This window comes from Sapajus apella, unplaced genomic scaffold, assembly GCF_009761245.1.
Source record: "Sapajus apella isolate SASKATOON/1434 unplaced genomic scaffold, GSC_monkey_1.0 scaffold1, whole genome shotgun sequence".
Lineage (NCBI taxonomy): Eukaryota > Metazoa > Chordata > Mammalia > Primates > Cebidae > Sapajus > Sapajus apella.
The window spans coordinates 63,731,881-63,749,778 of record NW_022436941.1 but is presented as its reverse complement, the minus strand read 5'-3'; the positions used below and the strand labels follow the sequence as shown (position 1 = coordinate 63,749,778).

The following is a 17,898-nucleotide window of genomic DNA, read 5'->3' as shown; positions in this document are numbered from 1 at the left end:
ATATATTATATATATATACATACTGTAAGATATCAACTCTGTGACATTCTGGAAAAGGCAAAACTGTGGAAACAGTAAAAAGATCAGTGGTTGTTCTGGGTTGAGGGGAGAGAGGAATGAATAGATGGAACACAGGGGACTTTTAGGGCAGTAAAACTATTCTACATGATATCATAATTACAGATACATGCCATCAAAATGTGTTAAAACCTACAGAATGTACAGCACCAAGAGTGAGCCCTAATGTAAATCGAACTTTAGATAATAACAATGTATCAATATTGGCTCATCAGTTGTAACAAATGTACCACACCAATGCAAGAAGTTAATGGGGAAACTGACGGTATAAGAGAACTCTAGTTTTTGTTCACTTTTTTCTTGTAAACCTAAAGCTGCTCGAAAACACCTATTCATTTTTCTAAAGAACAGCACAAGAGACAGTTTAGACTCAGGGCATATCCATGGAGGTGGGGGAAGTGGTGATGGGGTCATTCTAGTATCCTTAAGTCTTCTTTGATACCCAACATGTAGGCTCAAGCAATTTCATTTGAAAGTAGTTATCAGTATATTAAATCTCCTTATCTTTTTAGTGGTTGTTGCCATTACCAGTCTCTTGCTTTAAAAAAGAAGAGGAAGAATACGAAATTAGTTTACCCTCTACTCAAGAAGTTTGTTTCTTTGAGTCAGAGATTCTGTCACACTCTTCCTACGTTGCAAACAGTTGGCAACTTTGCCTCACTTCAGGAGCCTGTGTACTCTACTTTCTAGGTGTCTTAGCCAAAAACAAAATCAGTGCTTACTGCACTTTATTAGATGTGATCTAACCCGCAAAATCACTGGCTGTGCACTAACTCCCAGACTAGATTTGTGCAGCTCAGAGAGGAGTGTTTATTCCTTTCCCATAGTGCAGAAAGGAGAATGGTTGGATAATAACCACAATAAATATTTCAGTTATGAGGAGTACGCACATTGTGGGAACTATTATTAGGTACAGTACAAGTAGTGATGAGTAGTTATGACTTGGCAAATAAAACCCACACTTACAAATTTACAAATCAATCAAAGAAAGATGTGTACTAAGTGCTACACTTTGCAGCTTATAAGATGCATTTCCCTCTTAAGAAAAAAAAAGTTATCTAAAAATTACCCTGTATTCAATCTGCCTTTAACTCAGTAATGGCCAAAAAACATTAAACTGGCATAAAGCCAGAAGGAAATGCATGTTTTCTCATGATGTCGGTGGTATATACAAGCCCATGAACAAAATTAAGTTTCATCTGGGCCTGGTGGCTCACACCTGTAATCCCAGCACTTTGGGAGGCCAAGGCAGGAGGCTCACTTGAGTCCAGGAGTTTGAGACCATCCTGGGCAAATGGCAAAACCCCATCTCTACAAAATATACAAAAATTAGCCGGGCATGGTGGTGCAAGCCTGTGGTCCCAGCTATTCCAGAGGCTGAGGTGGAAGGATCACCTGAGCCCGGTAGGTCGAAGCTGCAGTGAGCTGAGATCACACCACTGCACTCCAGGCTGGGTGACAGAGCGAAACCTGCTCTCAAAAAAAAACTAAGTTTTCTGCCCAGAAGATCACTTGTTACATGTGTACTAAAGATAATAAAATTTTTCTTTCTTAAAAAATGTCTTAAGAAGTGGATTTTTTTACTTATACACCTACATATCTTAAAAGCCAGCAAAGAGAGTGAACAAGATCTTCCTAAGCCCACAATTTGATTCTCTTCTGTCATATTTTCTTGGACTTGATTTCCCAAATGTTGCATTGGCTCATGGGTGTGCCCTCCACAGTATCTAAAAGATGAGGGATATAACTTCATCCTCCCTACTTTTCTCAGAAAATTCTATGGGCTCTTCTTATTTAAGACCTAGCATATTAATTAAACTAATAAAAGAAAATAGGAAGCTGATCAACAACTTCAGCAAAGTCTCACGATACAAAATCAACATGCAAAAATCACAAACATTCCTGTACACCAACATCATGAGCGAACTCCCATTTAAAATTGCTACAAAGAGAATAAAATGCCTAGGAATACAACTTAAAACAGATGTGAAGGACCTCGTCAAGGAGAACTACAAACCACTGCTCAAGAAAATAACAGAGGATGCAAACAAATGGGAAAAAAAATCCATCTTCATGAATAGGAATAATCAATATCATGAAAATGGCCATACTGCCCAAAGTAATTTATAGATTCAATGCAATTCCCATCAAACTACCATTGACATTCTTCACGGAATTAGAAAAAGCTACTTTATATTTCATATGGAATCAAAGAAGACCCCATATAATAACCAAGACAATCCTAAGTAAAAAGCTAGAGGCATCACGTTACCTGACTTCAAACTATACTACAAGTCTACAGTAACCAAAACAGCATGGTACTGGTACCAAAACAGACTTATAGACCAATGGAACAGAACAGAGACCTCAGAAATAACACCACACATCTACAACCATCTAATCTTTGACAACCCTCACAAAAACAAGCAATGGGGAAAAGATCTCCTATTCAATAAATGGTGCTGCAAAAGCTGGCTAGCCGTACGCAGAAACCTGACACTGGACCCCTTCCTTATACTTTATACAAAAATTAACTCAAAATGGATTAAATGTAAAACCCAAAACCATAAAAGCCCTAGAAAAAAAACCTAGGCAATACCATTCAGGACAAAAGCATGGGCAAAGAGTTCATGACAAAAATGTCAAAAGCAATTGCAACAAAAGCCAAAATTGACAAATGGGATCTAATTAAACTAAATAGCTTCTGCACAGCAAGAGAAACTATCATCAGAGTGAACAGGCAGGTGTCCCAGATTCCCCCACACCAAGCAGAGGGAACACACAGAATGGAGGAAAAATTTTGCAATCTACTCATCTGACAAAGGTCTCATATCCAGAATTTACAAGGAACTTAAACAAATTTACAAGAAAGAACAACTTCATCAAAAAGTATACAAAGGATATGAACACATACTTCTCAAAAGAAGACATTTACATGGCCAACAAACATGAAAAAAAGCTCACCATCACTGATCATTAGAGAAATGCAAATCAAAACTACAGTGAGATACTATCTGATGCCAGTCGGAATGACGATTATTAACAAGTCAAGAAACAATAGATGCTGGCAAGGCTGTGGAGACATAGGAACACTTCTACACTGTTAGTGGGAATGTAAATTAGTTCAACCATTGTGGAAGACAGTATGGTGATTCCTCAAGGATCTAGAACCAGAAATACCATTTGACCCATCAATCCTATTACTGGGTATGTACCCAAAGGAATAGAAATCATTCTACCATAAAGACACATGCACATGTATGTTTATTGCAGCACTATTTACAATAGCAAAGACTTGCAACCAACCCAAATGTCCACCAATGACAGACTGGATAAAGGAAATATGGTACATATACACCATGGAATGCTATGCAGCCATAGAAAGGAATGAGATCATGTCCTATGCAGGAACAGAAAACCAAACACCACATATTCTCACTCATAAATGGGAGTTGAACAATGACAACACATGGACACAGGGAGGGGAACAACACACACCAGGACCTACTGGGTGTTGGGGGATAAAGGGAGGGAACTTAGAGGCTGGGTCGATAGGTGCAGTAAACCACCATGGCACACATATACCTATGTAACAATCCTGCGCATTCTGCACATGCATCCCAGAACTGAAAGTAAAATAGAAAATAAGTAAATAATAACACTTAGCATGAAAATAAATACAATAAAATAGGGAGTAAAAAATGTAAATAAATATATTGTTGTACTTACAACAGTTTTTTCTTCTTTATTTATTTATTTTTTTTAAGAGAGACAGGGTCTTGCTATGTTGCCCAGGCTGGTCGCAAACTCCTGGGTTCAAGAAATCCTCCAAGCTCAGCCTGCCATACATTTTAACTTTGGAATGAAATTTCACTTTCTGTTTAAACATAGATGTTTCTGAAATTATGGGAATTTACAAAACAAAATAATAAGTCACTCTTGTAAAGAGATGAGAAACTGGTCAATTTTTCTATATCACCCTCGCCACCCTTTGCCTGGGATGAAAGAAGGTGTCCCAGCTTCTCCCACACTGAGCAGAGGTGACCTGCCTCTCTCTAATGAACTGTGCCTTATGCCTGTTTTGTTCCTGAGAGAAGAGTTTGGATAGAGTAGGATTAAAGTTTGATTTAAGCGACCTTTCCTGCAGGGCGCATTGGCTCATGCCTGTAATCCCAGCACTTTGGGAGGCTAAGTCAAGAGGACTGCTTAAGCCCAGGAGTTTGAGTCCAGCCAGGGTAACGTAGGGGGACCCTCCATCTCTACAAAAAAAAAAAAATTAGTTGAATATGTCAGTGCACACTTGTAGTCCCAGGTAGCTACTCAGGAGGCTGAGGTAGGAGGATCGCTTGCACCTAGGAGGTGTAGGTTGCAGTGAGCTATCATTGTACCACCGTATTCACCTGGGCAATATAGCAAGACCCTATGGCTACAAAAATAAAATAAAAATTAGCTGTGTATGGTGGCATGCACCTCTAGTCCTAGCTACTCAGGAGGCTAAGGTGGAAAGATTGCTTGAGCCCAGGAGTTCAAGGCTGCAATCAACTAATGCTGTCACTGCACTCCAGCCTGGGCAACAGAGCAAGACCTAGTCTCTAAAAAAATGAGAAAGAAAAAGACCCTTCCTTCCAACAACATTAAACCAGTAGAGATGTTTCATACTCCCTGCAATTTTCTCTCCCTTTCTGTTCACAATACACTGGGACTTATAGACAGAGTAAGAGTCAATGGAAGCTATGGTAAGAAAGTCAACAGAGGGCTGGAGGAACAACACGAGAACTCCAGATTTGCTAACAAGCATTGATTTGCGCCACTGATGCACAACACAGTCTGAGTGAAGAGCATTGAAAATCTAGGAACTTTTTGTCTAAAGTTGGAATCATGGAAGACGTTTTCTCAAATTTGTTCATGTCTCTTTCCTTTGCAGGGCAACAGGCTTCGGCTTCTTAAATGCGCTATGCAAGGCAGCAGCCGTCCTGGGAAACTTAATATTTGGCTCTCTGGTCGGCATCACCAAAGCAATCCCCATCCTGCTGGCTTCTACTGTGCTCGTGTGTGGAGGACTCGTGGGGCTGCGCCTGCCTGACACACGAACCCAGGTTCTGATGTAATGGGGAACAAAGCCATCCTTCCTGTGTTTCTTCTTCCTGCTCTGGGTCAATTCTCCTTCCTGACTCAAGGCTTCAGAGTTTTCCTATATAGAAAGGTGATCAAGTATCAGAACATAAACACACGCTGTGACTTAAAATTTAGAAGCATATCATCTTGTCCCTTTGTGATTTTGCACAATTTTTTTTGGTTTTGTTTTTTTAACGCATTATCTTTCTGACCTGTGATGCTACTGCCTCCCCCAAATCAGTGGAAGCATTTCTAGAATGCCGTAGGCAGCCAGGCTTCCCTGGGGTTCTGTTCATGGAAAGCTTAGAAGCCAGAAGACTGGGCTGGTGTAGGGAATAGATCCTGCTCCTAATTTAACATTAACAGGAAATATAAGCCGGCACATTATTGCATTTGTGCTGAGGAGAGGGATTCTTTTTTTTTTTTTTTTTCTAACAGAGTGATATTTCCTGTTTACTTAGAAAAGGATACCCAGTAATTCTCGCTGTTATAGCAAAGCCTTTCAAAGAAAACCACGTGGTACCAAACAGGGCTGGGTGGGGCCCTTTGGGGCAAGACAGTTAAGGTGACTCTGCTGACAAGAAAAATAAGAGCTCTGCAATTAGCAGCAAAAATCAGAGTGAGCTGCATAAGCAAGATTTCTGTCAGAAAGCCCAATTAAACCTCTGGAGAGTGTGAGGAAAAAGGACCAATGACAGTGTATGTGATTGTGGCAGTGGTTCAAAATGGTTGAAAATCAGAGATCAGAGCGAGAGCTTCTGCCTCCACTGACCACTCCCACCCCTTCAGCCCGCCCTTGGTCTTGCCAGACAGCAGATTCAAAGAAAGAAAGCTACTTCTTAAAAACTGTCTGCCTACTTGGTTCTGCCACTTACCCACACTGTCTCTAGTCTAGAGATTGCCAGTGGATAGCTAAATTGTCAATTGCAAATTAGGAAGAAATTCACACTTAGAGCCATTTGGCAATACAAAATGGTACCTCTTTCTGGTACCTCTTTCCTGTGGGACTGGTGCCCTAGGACCCCCATCCCACCTGCCCCGCACTTGGCACTCAGCTTCCCAGCTGGCATCACCAAAGAGAGTCTGTCCCTCTAGCTTCCCTAGGGCTGACTCCCTGCTCAGTGCACGCCTGGCTCCCTGTAAAATCACAGCCCGCCTGTACTCCTGAGGGGCCTCTCACAGACAGTCCATCTCCCTGTGGTTGTTTGGCTGCTCATTTTACCTCTGGAATCTGCCTGGGCTTGGAAAAAGAGGTCAGCCAGGACATTCCCACGGGCCAGCTGTCAGCTACACGACCTTCTCGCCCCTCCGGCTCCCCTTCCCCCAGGCTTGTCCTTTTTACACATCTTTGAAATCTGAAGCCTCCTTGTAGACTTGCAGCCAATGACCAGAAGCCAGGAATAAATCCCATATTTAAACAATATTCCTTTTTTAACTGCCTTGTTAGAGGGTTATCCTTGTTACTTATTATAGGCATTTTCAGAGGAGCCACAGCTGGGGTGGGGGGGCCTCTAGGAAGGGAAAGCTTTTGTTTCCGATAATCATTATATTCAGAGATGTCCTAACTCCCCTGAGGCCCCCCTGCCTCCCCCTCCCCTTCCTAATGATCCCTGTAGAGCTCAGACTAAGTGAAAAGCTTCTTTCATTAACATAAGCCATTAATCTACTTCCCGGTGAAGTAATTCAGATCTGCAGAGGGGAACAGACTGGTGTTGGGGACAGTGGGAAGAGGGTGGTTCCCTGAGGACCTGTGATCAGGGCTATAACATCAGGAAAACCCAAACCAAAAACTTCAAAGGTGGCAGGAAGAAGAAAAATCACTGAAGACTAGACAAGATGCATTTGAAAGACGCCAACAGTGCAGGGAAAGAAACAACTTTCTCTCGCTTCTGCCTACTATCATTTTATTGGAGAACAAAGACAGCAGTCAAACAACCCAAGAAAGTACCCTGTATGTTTTCCTTCTTCCATATGTACTCATTTTCCCACCTATCTATCCCTGATTTGTCTTCTTAAAAAAGACATCTGGCATGCACCACCACACCTGGCTAATTTTGTATTTTTAGTAGAGATGGGGTTTCTCTATCTTGGTCAGGCTGGTCTCGAACTCCCGACCTCGGAAGGCTGAGGCAGGAGAATCACTTGAACCCGGGAGGCGGAGGTTACAGTGAGCTGAGATCATGCCATTGCACATCAGCCCGGGCGACAAGAGCAAAACTCCATCTCAAAAAAGAAAAAAAAAAAGACATTTGGGGACCTGAGCACATCTTTTAGCTGAATGCAGCATGTGCAGAAATAACTGCAATACCAAGGAGTGCATCTCCATCAGCCCATCCAAAGAAAAATAGAAATGTGCATGAGTATCGCTGTCTCTAGTCCTCTGTGATAATTAACTTTGCTTACTAGACTACTTTTACTTTTAAAAATATCTCTAATGTCTGCTCTAGGGTCTAAATGCATAAAATATCTCCCAATTTGCAGAGCACAGTTATTCAGAATTTTATTTGAACTCTGGGTTGGGTCAGCATGGGATAAACCAGCAAAACCTTACTTTATCAGACCTGCAATCCGGTGTCCCCTGCTCTAGGACCATTCTTGGCCTACTTGTTACCTAATCCAGGCATCCTTGGTGGCCTAAGAGGAATCTTTCCTAAACTCTCGGGCAGTCTGGTCACAAACCTTCTTGGTCACCACCTCTCCCACCTTTTGTGCACTCCTCCCTGCCTCCTTGAGATTGTTCATCACCTTGATTTTCAAAGAGAGCTCAAATCATTTCCAAAGTATGTGGTGTGGCCTGTCTAGCTTGCTCTGGATTTAGCTAAAGATTAAGAAACAGCCAGGATATTAAATAGAAACTCTCAGCTGTATCAGTGTAGCAGGCCATTTGCACCCAGATATGCAACTGGCATCTCATTTCATCTAAAGTAGAAGGAAAATGAAAATTTGTGCAAAAATGAAAACCTAGGAAATCGTCCACTTATTTCTACCTCCTTTTCTAACTAAAAATTTCCCTATTACTCTGGAATCAATCCAGAACACTCCCAAGTTCCATTATTATCACAGAATCTTCTCAGTAGGGAAAAACAACTGCTTCAGACTGTAAATTCTGTATGTACCACATTCTGTCCCAAGTATTGTGTCTTAAGGCCCCCAACTCACATTCAGTCCTTGCTGCCTGAGTCATCTCACACCAGAGTACAGACCTGGGAGACACGATAGATGGGTCCTACCTAGCCTGACCTTCACCACTAAGCAGTACAGGGACCCAGATCTTGCTGGGGAGACTAAAAGTCATTGAACACCTCTGGTTCTCACTTTCCCCATGCACAAAGTAAAGCATTGGGATTAGTGTGCTCTCCAGCGTTCTAGAACACAGTAATGAAAATAGCTTCATCTTTTTTTTTTTTTTTTTGATGGAGTTTTGCCCTGTCACCCAGGCTGGAGTGCAGTGGTGCGATCTTGGCTTACTGCAACCTCCGCCTCCCGGGTTCAAGCAGTTCTCCCACCTCAGCCTCTCAAGTAGCTGGTACTACAGGCACATGCCACCACGCCCACCTAATTTATATATGTTTTAGTAAAGATAGGGTTTCACCATGTTGGTCAGGCTGGTCTTGAACTCCTGACCTCAAGTGATCAGCCTGCCTCAGCCTCCCAAAGTGTTGGGATTACAGGCGTGAGCCACCGGCAGACTCAACTCATTTTCACAAGAACTAAATAGGTTTAATTTATAAACTGAAAAATTAGGAAATAGACAAGCATAAAAAGAGTGTAGGAGGTTGTTTGGGAAGCCCACATGGACCAGGCCAGAAAGCACAGTGCCTGCGTTGTCTGTCCTGCCAATATCTCAGCATCTTATGTAATATCTCTGTTCACTGCAGGTTTGACAGTTACCATTGCCCATCCAGGAAAAGGCCCCACCCTGACCAATAAACACGCTTAGGTTAGAAGACTCTCTGATAGCAGTATTACCCTACAGCTCTCCTGTTTATTCCATTATTTTCTTGAAACATGGCCTTAAGTATTATATGTAGGTTTTCAGAAACAATTTTTCAGTGATTTTACTTATATTGGCAAATAGACAAATCTCACCAAATCAGAGTTCAAGTTTTCACCACAAACTGCTTAGTTGTCATTTCAAGATACCTTAAGAGATCAAAGGGGAGGTGGGAAAAGAAATGTAGTGACAGAAGGGAGAGTCCAAGATGCCACTGATAAGCTTCCAGCAAAGAGATGAGGGCACAGCTTTCTAAATGCTGGGATCACTTCCAAAGCAGTCCAGGGGAATACTTTCTGATTGCCTCTGCCAATCAAAATAGAATATGATATTCTCCATTTTTGTTTCTGTTTGATGTCAAAATGGCCTTTACCTATTTCTTCAGTAAGACACCTTATCTGTTCATGCATTGAAGGCTCTGAAGCCAGGAATGTCTGAATTTGGCTTTCACCTGGTATCATAGAAAGGCGACTGGCATTTTGGTGTTTGCATATTGGCTGCATATTAGGTTTTCTTTACTCTCCACATCGTGCCAAACTTAGTCCACTTACTAAACCTAAAAACACCAGTCATATTGCAACAAGAGAAAGAAATCCGCACAGTGGGAAACTCTGAAGTGGACTATATGTTTTCTTACAGTTTTTGTTTCTGCTCAGCAAAACGTGTTTTAAGTAAAGCTGCTCTTGTAATCTGTAATGTAGACACACAAAAAAAGAAAACCTGTTAGTATCTCCTGGATGTATTGTGTGTCCCTTCATTGTTTCAGGTATGGAATAACAGTTCTCCATGTGAGGTTCTTTTGCTCTAAATGTTGACCATTGCTCTTGTCACCTGTCTGTCGCCAATAGTCACAGGGCCATTGCCAGGACTCCCTTTGGTTTTTCTCAAACAATATCTAAATGCAGTTTAGTAATCCCAGGATTTTGAGTTAAAAGGATACAGCTCATGGGTCTGTTTCTTACCTAAGGCTAGCAGGGTTAGGCAGGGAAAGAGCTGGGCCGAGCCTTCGCTGATCTCTTGTCATTTCGTATGATTATCCGGTAAATACTTATTGAGCACCTCCCATGTGATAGGTTTTGAGGCACTGTGCTGTGTGCCATAATTAAGCCTTTGGAGGATTTAAATGAGAGCAAGGGAAACAGAATGAGAGAAAACACCCTCACGCTGATTCCCACTACATATGAACCCTCCTCCCCTCCAACACCCCATAAATACAAAGTGTTACTTTTCCATGTTTAAAACAAATAACAGCCTTCGGCAGGCAGTGTAGGAACTACTCAGTCATTGGGATTACCTTTGATGAGAGGAGAAAGCTCCCTGATTACCTGGTTTTTGTTGGAGAGACTACTGACTAGTATTTGGAAAATGAGAAAAATGAAAGCAAACATAAGCTGTTTCCTTAAGTGATCTCAGCAGGATGTTGCACTAAGATATTATTCAAAGAAAAGAATCAGAGCAGAGATAGCCCCATCTTTCTAGAGCTTTTTTTTTTTGGGGGGGGGGTGGTGGGGCAGAGTCTTACTCTGTCACCCAGGCTGGAGTACAGTGGTGCAATCTTGGCTCACTGCAACCTCCGCCTCCCAGATTCAAGCAATTCTCCTGCCTCAGCCTCCCAAGTAGCCGGGATTACAGGTGCACACCACTATGTCTGGCTAATTATTTTGTATTTTTAGTAGAGACAGGGTTTCACTATGTTGGCCAGGCTGGTCTCAAACTCCAGACCTCAGGTGATCCACCCTCCTCGGTCTCCCAAAGTGCTGGGATTACAGGCATGAACCACTGTGCCCAGCCTAAAGTCTCGTTTTCTTCTGAGGTATTCTTTTCATGGCATGAAACCAGCAACAGGAGCTAGGGAGCCTGTTTCGCAGCGAATAGTGCTGGAGTTTCCTCTTCAGAGCCAAGTCAGCAAAGCCTGCAGCTGCTGCCACTCCCCTGGCCTGTGCCTCCCAGGGTGTTTCCTTTCTGATTTTGAAGATTTATGAGTCAACTGTCTTGACAGACATCCTCAAACAGTTTCCCTCCTATCTACCCTTAGCAGATAAGCCGTCCAGAAAACAGGTTCTGTCAGCCAGTAACAGGGACATTTTGGGGTTTCAGTTTAAAACTGGTGCATGTTGTTGCAAGTGTCTTGAAGTTGCAAAGGACGTTTGGTGTTCTGGGGCCTGCAGGGGGGCAGAGCAGAAAGGGAGTAGTTGTCAGTGACCCTCTACCCTCCTCTGAGAGCCCCTTTGCCATTTTTCCCCACCTGTTCTCTCCTGCTTACCTCCTCAGGGCAGTGGCCACTCATTTCCTTTCTTTCCCTTATTTTTTACTTTCCTCCTCTGGTCGACAGCCTCTTAATTCTAGCCATGTACAAAAGCAAAGTCAAGCTTTCCTGGGGCACTGGGGATGAAAGGCCCATCCATGCCTGTTGTGGAGGCGCAGAGGATGGAGAACATGGAGAACAGGAGTGGGTGCAGAGGGAGTGTGAATGCGAGTCTGCTGGCTTTGGCACAGCTCCACGTGGAGGGCCAGATTTCCAACTGCTTCTCAGTGCCTGTGCCCTGATAGGGTGGACACAGCTGGCATGGAATCAGAGCAGCCCACCTCTGGAGCAGAAGGCTGAGAGCTCAGTATTTGACTCCTGAAAGACCAGGATGTTCCCACCTGGATTCTCGAGATTCACTGACTAGTAGAGGTCGATGATACTCTCCATGTCTGCAGAAAGTCCCACTTGGTGTGGAAGGGAAGGTGCCTTCTGGTTAGGTCTGAATGTTAAAATTGCAGAGGTTGTCCACTCTCTGCCTACTCTACCACATCCATGCTGCCCTTAGATCCAAGAGCGCCCAGGACTAGGAACAGAAAGCAGCTTTCAACCCTTTGTTCAGACTCAGATGGGGTTTAACTCAAACTGGTAACCGACCCCAGCAGCAGGGATGCAAAGTCCAAAACAGCTTTGCGGTGCCTAGGCAGCCTGCTCACAGGGGCTGGGGTCATCTCGAGCTAGTGATGAGCTGGAACAGCTGTAAACCAGTCCGTCAGAGCTGATCGTTAATGTTTCAGGAATTTTGAGAGTCAGCTGAGAAACACAGCTATTACTAAAAATTAAGATTAGATCAATTATAGCTAAAAACAAAGGCAATATATTCAAAGCTCATCACTTTCTACTTATTTTACTACATTTTACCATTATCTGTGCCCATTACGTCTGTATGGTAGAAAGACTGTATAAGGGTATACTACTACACACATCTTCCCAAATGACAGTATATTTGTAGCTTGAGATCAGCTATGGTGGGAATATTTATACCATGGTAGGCAACAAAGCCATACAAATCAGACTCCTCCTAATCCCCAAGACAGTTGTTAAACATTAACCAGCATATCACTATCTAAAGCCCTAAAGAAGACTTGGCCTCCCAGCGTGTAGACCCAGGCCACACCACCCTGAGTTTCATGTGTTTATGGGTCAGCATTGCCCCAAGTCCAAGGAAGGGGAAAGACTTAGCAAGCTCAACTTCACATGATTCACAAAGGGCTTCTTTCTGCATTTGCGTTGACTCAGAATAGGACCCAGTACAGAGAATCCACCATTTTCTATGGGTGCCATTCCTTCAGGGAGAATGTACGGTAAAATCAGCTATTTCATGCCATGCAAACAAAATAAAACTAGTTTGAAATTGTAAAGTGTCTCCCCTCTGGCTTCCATGTAGTCATCCAAGAAGGAAACTCCTTCCTTGCCTTGACATTTACCAGGCCTGCATAGATAGAACTTGACAAATTGGCCTAATTTCATTTCCGCTGCAATTGTTATGTATTTACTTTACTGAATCTATGTCCTGAGTCAGTCAGAAGAAAAAATAAATGTCCTTTCTTGCTACACACTTTCTCAGCATCCATGCAGTTATGTATCCTCACCCTGATCCAGGAACATACTGAACAGATCCTACGTCTTTTGTTAATGCCTAGATACACTAAATAACATCCCGAAGAGTTTTCTCTTTCAGGTGAACCTCCATTTTGAACATATGCTAAATGTACTATCCACTGTCTTTTTTAACGAGATCTTGGCAATGGTCCTGTCGGTTTTGGTGTTTGGATTGTTTGGTTTTTTTTTTTCTTTCTTTCTGTTTTTAATGCTGTTTAAGATCTCTTGCTATGAATGTTCCAGTTACCCCTATTGTACTGTATATATGTGTGCTGCATGTGTGAACCCCAGTAAATTCTGTTTCAGGTTTTGGAGTTTTCATCTTAAGTACAGCTGGTCCTGTTGTGAACTCATCTTTCTGGTATGCTCCTCTGTGTCTGATTTCCAATTGCCAAAATGTTTGACCAAGTGTGTTTTGACAAATATCCTGAGACAGCCATGCGTATCCTTGTGAAAGGGCATGCTCCATGTGGGATGGCTCCTGTACAGCATAAATCTATCAAATGTGGAATTGTGTACACATGTATATGCCAGATGACTAACATTCATGTAACAGCTACCAAGATATTTAATGTATATCAGATTAATAAAAGGGCATTTTTTTGCTCCGTTATATTCAAATAACGATTGCTATGTGACTGACTTCCCTTCTAATTGACCCTTCAAAAAATAAGCACTTTTTTAATGTCCTGGGGTATAGAGAAAGCCTGTTTTTTAGATTTGGGCTTATTTGAATTGTTTCTGTGGGCTGGTTTTGTGGATATTGATGTGTTGTTAATCTTACAAGAACACTTTCTAATTATTAGCCAGGACCAGTGGGAAGAAAACGTTTGTGGGGGAGTTTGTGGCAAAGCAGATGCTTGTGTTCTTCTGCCCTAGAGCAGGAATAGCAAACAGATTTTTATTTAGCGTATTAACTCCAGTTAGTAGCTGGAGTTGGAATAATGGTTGGAATAATTGGTAGTAGCTGCTTGGAATAATGGTTTAAGAACAATGAGAAAAAGTGCTATACTTTATGGAATTCACACTGGAGGCAGAAACATATTTGCTATCCCAAAAGAGTCCCCATGACTGCATTTAACAGAAGACACAAGTGTTTTTACTAACAAAGGGGATGGGGCCATCCCAAGGTTGGTTCTGATGTGGCTTGGTAACATCACTGGAGACCCTGATTCTTTCCATCTTTTAGATCATCCTCAGCATACTGGCTTTTGTCCCACTGTGGGCATGAGATGGTGGCTGCAACTCTAAGCATCACATCTTCACACATCTAAGGTCCAGAAGGAGGACTAGCCCCTCTTTTTGACTCCTCTTTAAGACAACATTCTCAGAATCCTCCGCAGACTCCCCCTGTGTCTCATTGGCTGGATTTGCATCATCTGCCTACTCCTAAACCAATCACGAGCAAGAGGAAAATAATTACCATAACTGGCTTAGACTAATGAAAGATTCACCTCTCCTGTATAGCTCTAAGGGGCCCAGTCTCTCCTGAAGTACATGGCTCCTGACTGCCTGAACAAAATGGGGTGGGGGGTGGTGTGTAAGCAAAGAAAAAGGCAGGTAGCTGCTGGGTAGGCAAGCAACAGTGTGCTGTGTCTGAACTCTAGAACCATGCTATCTAATATGATAGCCACATGTAGCTATTTCTATTTAAATTTAACTAAAACCAAGAATTCAGCTCCTTAGTCACACTTAGCCACATTTCAGGTGCTTGGTTGCCACATGTGACCACAGGCTACCATATTGGGCGTTGAAAATATAGAATATTCCATCATCACCAAAAGTGCTATTGGCTAGTGCTATCCTACAAGTTGTGCATTGACTCCCCTCTGCTGGCTGTTCCTTCTCTTAGGACCAGCTCTCACTTCTTCCAGGTTCTCTTCCCCAGGCTAGATATTCCTTCTTTGCTGTAGCAACTTCTTTCCCCCTTTTCGAATGCCCAGCCCATCACCCTATGTCCAGCTTCCCACTCCTCCAGATGTAGGCCCTATTCCTTATTTAAGAAAAGCTACAGTCACATGTTTTCTTTCCTACTTCATGATCAGGCTCTTAAATGAGGGAGAAAAAAAAACATCCACAGGCTTCAAAACTCCTAGCATATCAGGGATGATGGCAGGTACAGGAATTCACCAGAGGATGCTGGAGTACAGATAACTTTGGCAAAAGTCATTGTAAGTTCTGAAGGAAACAACAGGCATGGCCTGGACCATTGGCTCCAAAGCCCCAAATGTGAAATGCCTAGCAATCAGTGTGTTAAAACAAGGCAACACAGGTCTTGAAGGCCTACCTTTTTCTGGTTATTGATATCTGATATAATGAAGTTACTATCATTATCTATATTGTTTTCTAGGGCTGCCATAACAAAATAGCACAGCCTGGGTGGCTTAAGCAACCAGATTTCTTTTCTTACAGATCTGGAGACCAGAAGTCCGAGATCCAAGTGTCAGGCAGGGTTGGGTTCTTCTGAGGCCTCTCTCCTTGGCTTGTCCATGGCCATCTGCTCTCTGTGTCCTCAGATAGTCTTCCCTCTTTACATAGCTGTGTCCTAATTTCCTTTTCTTATAAGGACACCAGTCACGCCAGATAAAGAGATAGTCCAACCCAATCCAGTTCCTATGCTAATGACCTCTTCAACTCAGCTACCCCCTTAAAGACCCTATTTCCAAACTCAATCACATTCTGAGGCACTGGGGGTTAGGACTTCAACATATGAATTTGGGGAGGAGACAGTTCAGCCCATAGCATTATCCCAAATGCTACCTATTTGATTGTGTATGTATCCTGTATACTGTGTATAGGACTTTGCTGTGTGTATATTGTGTATAGAAGGTGATAGAATGTGTCTGTGATCTGATGGGTGGTTAGCGTGGGCTGTGTGTGTGCTGTTCATTCCGAGGGCATGATAAAGACAGAGGCTGAGGAACAAGGACCCTGCACTCATAAGCCAGAAACGGATAATTCTGGGGGAGACCCCAGGGCAGCCTGGCTAGGCTACTCTGAGAACTGTGATTATTTGCCTCCTTTTGTCTCTCTGTTTGTTAGAATTCCAGATGAGAATGTGTTCTCTCTGTACAATAATTAAAAAAAAAAAAAATCCTGGAGTCAAAAGGCATGTCATTCCTCTCCCCATACCTCAGCCTCTGAACAAAGCAGCCTCCTCTGTGAGCCTGTCCCCAGGGGAAGCTTCCTTCAGGAGAGTGATCAGCTTGAGCCCTGATGGCTTCAAGGGGAGCCAGGGGCAGCGGCATTCCTGGAGCTTGGATAAGACCATGCCACCTACTACTACTGCAATCCCTGTGTTCAGTGGGGAGAACAAATGCATCATCCTCTCCTGTAATTTGCAGTCCAGACACCAGGTGGAGAAATGAAAACCACAAAAGGAGACACATTCTCAAGGAAAGCCAGGCTCCTGCCCTGCAGCCACTGGAACTCCCTGGGGCCAGAATGAAGTATCTTGTGTAGTCTGGATAACAGGACGGGGAAGCTCCAACTTTGACTCCAAGTGCACCAGCAGCCACCTACCTTCAGCCATATTTCTGCCTCCTCTATTCAAGAGCCCTCAGGGAGGCTGAACAGACAGCATGTGAGGCAGCTCCACTTACTAATATCTGCTTCCTCACTCCCAAAGTGGCACCAAAAATGCCCTTTGGACTGAGATTTCCAAGGAAACTGCTTCGGCGAATTCAGGTTTGGGTGGGGTTCTAAGGAAAACCACCGTACATTACAAAGGGCTGAGTGATCTATAAGTTGCCCCACCCCTCTTTTGCTCTTTGCAAACATTGGACATATCCCACCCCCACTGCAGGCTGCTGCTAACCCTCTCTCAGGAGCTTTGCTGTGCTATTGCCCCCTCTTCAGCCTCCCACATTCAGCAGAGGATACCCACAGTACTTTCTTTTCTTTTTCTTTTTCTTTTTTTTCTTTGAGACAGAATCTGACTCTGTTGCGCAGGCTGGAGCGCAAAGGCATGATCTTGGCTCACTGCAACCTCCGCCTCCTGGGTTCAAGTGATTCTTCCACCTCAGCCTCTCAAGTATCTAGGATTATAGGCACCTGCCATTATGCCTGGCTAATTTTTGTATTTTTAGTACAGATGGAGTTTCACCATGTTGGCCAGGCTGGTCTTGAAGTCCTGACCTCCGGTGATCCGACCGCTTCAGCCTCCCAAATTGCTGAGATTACAGGTGTGAGCCACAATGCCCAGCTTACAGTAGTTTCTAAAGTACATTCCAGCTTCTGCACATCTCACAGCCCCATTTCTCTTTCCAAACTGACTGGAACCTTCAGAGGCAGACACTGTCTCACCATTGCTAAGAGCATGAATTTGAGCAGGGTCACTTCCAGGTTTGGGAGGAGGGGTCCTCTTTAAGAAAAATAATGCAAAATTGCAAACACAAAATTAATGTAAAAGTAACTAGAATGAGAAAAGAGGTCCTCACAACACATTTTTAAAAACTGATAAATTCACAAATTATAACAAAATCCAGAAAAGTAACAATCCTTTTTAATAACTGCCTGACACGTTTCTATATAAATTATTTTTCTCTATTTTTTGAGTGCATATGCTTTGATTGCCTCTTCAGATGGCAACAGTTTTGTGATATAGTTGCCTATGGAGAGAATAGACAGATAAAAACTGGTTGTGATTAGTAATCATTGTTTTTTGTTGTTGTTGTTGTTTTTAAAGATTTCTTATTTCTCCTCCACGTGCCACATACTCTCTGTGCTGAAGACCACATTCAGTTTTGCAGTCCAGCATCTGGCTCTGTTAGAGGCGTTTGAAACAGAGCAACTCCATCATGAA

General features: G+C 43.0%; 1 protein-coding gene across 3 annotated transcripts in view; it reads left to right on the top strand.

Annotated features, from left to right (window-relative positions):
* Positions 1–17,898, top strand: part of SV2C (synaptic vesicle glycoprotein 2C) — a 269,321-nt gene that overhangs the window by 237,575 nt on the left and 13,848 nt on the right. For 2 of the 3 annotated variants that reach the window (XM_032278001.1, XM_032277991.1), the window contains exon 13: positions 5,003–5,967. The exons of the other annotated variant lie outside the window; for it this stretch is intronic. In XM_032278001.1, the coding sequence (XP_032133892.1) occupies positions 5,003–5,186 (184 nt within the window). In that variant the 3' untranslated portion in view covers positions 5,187–5,967. Of the gene's footprint in view, positions 1–5,002; positions 5,968–17,898 lie in introns of those variants that run through there. 3 annotated transcript variants of the gene reach the window in all.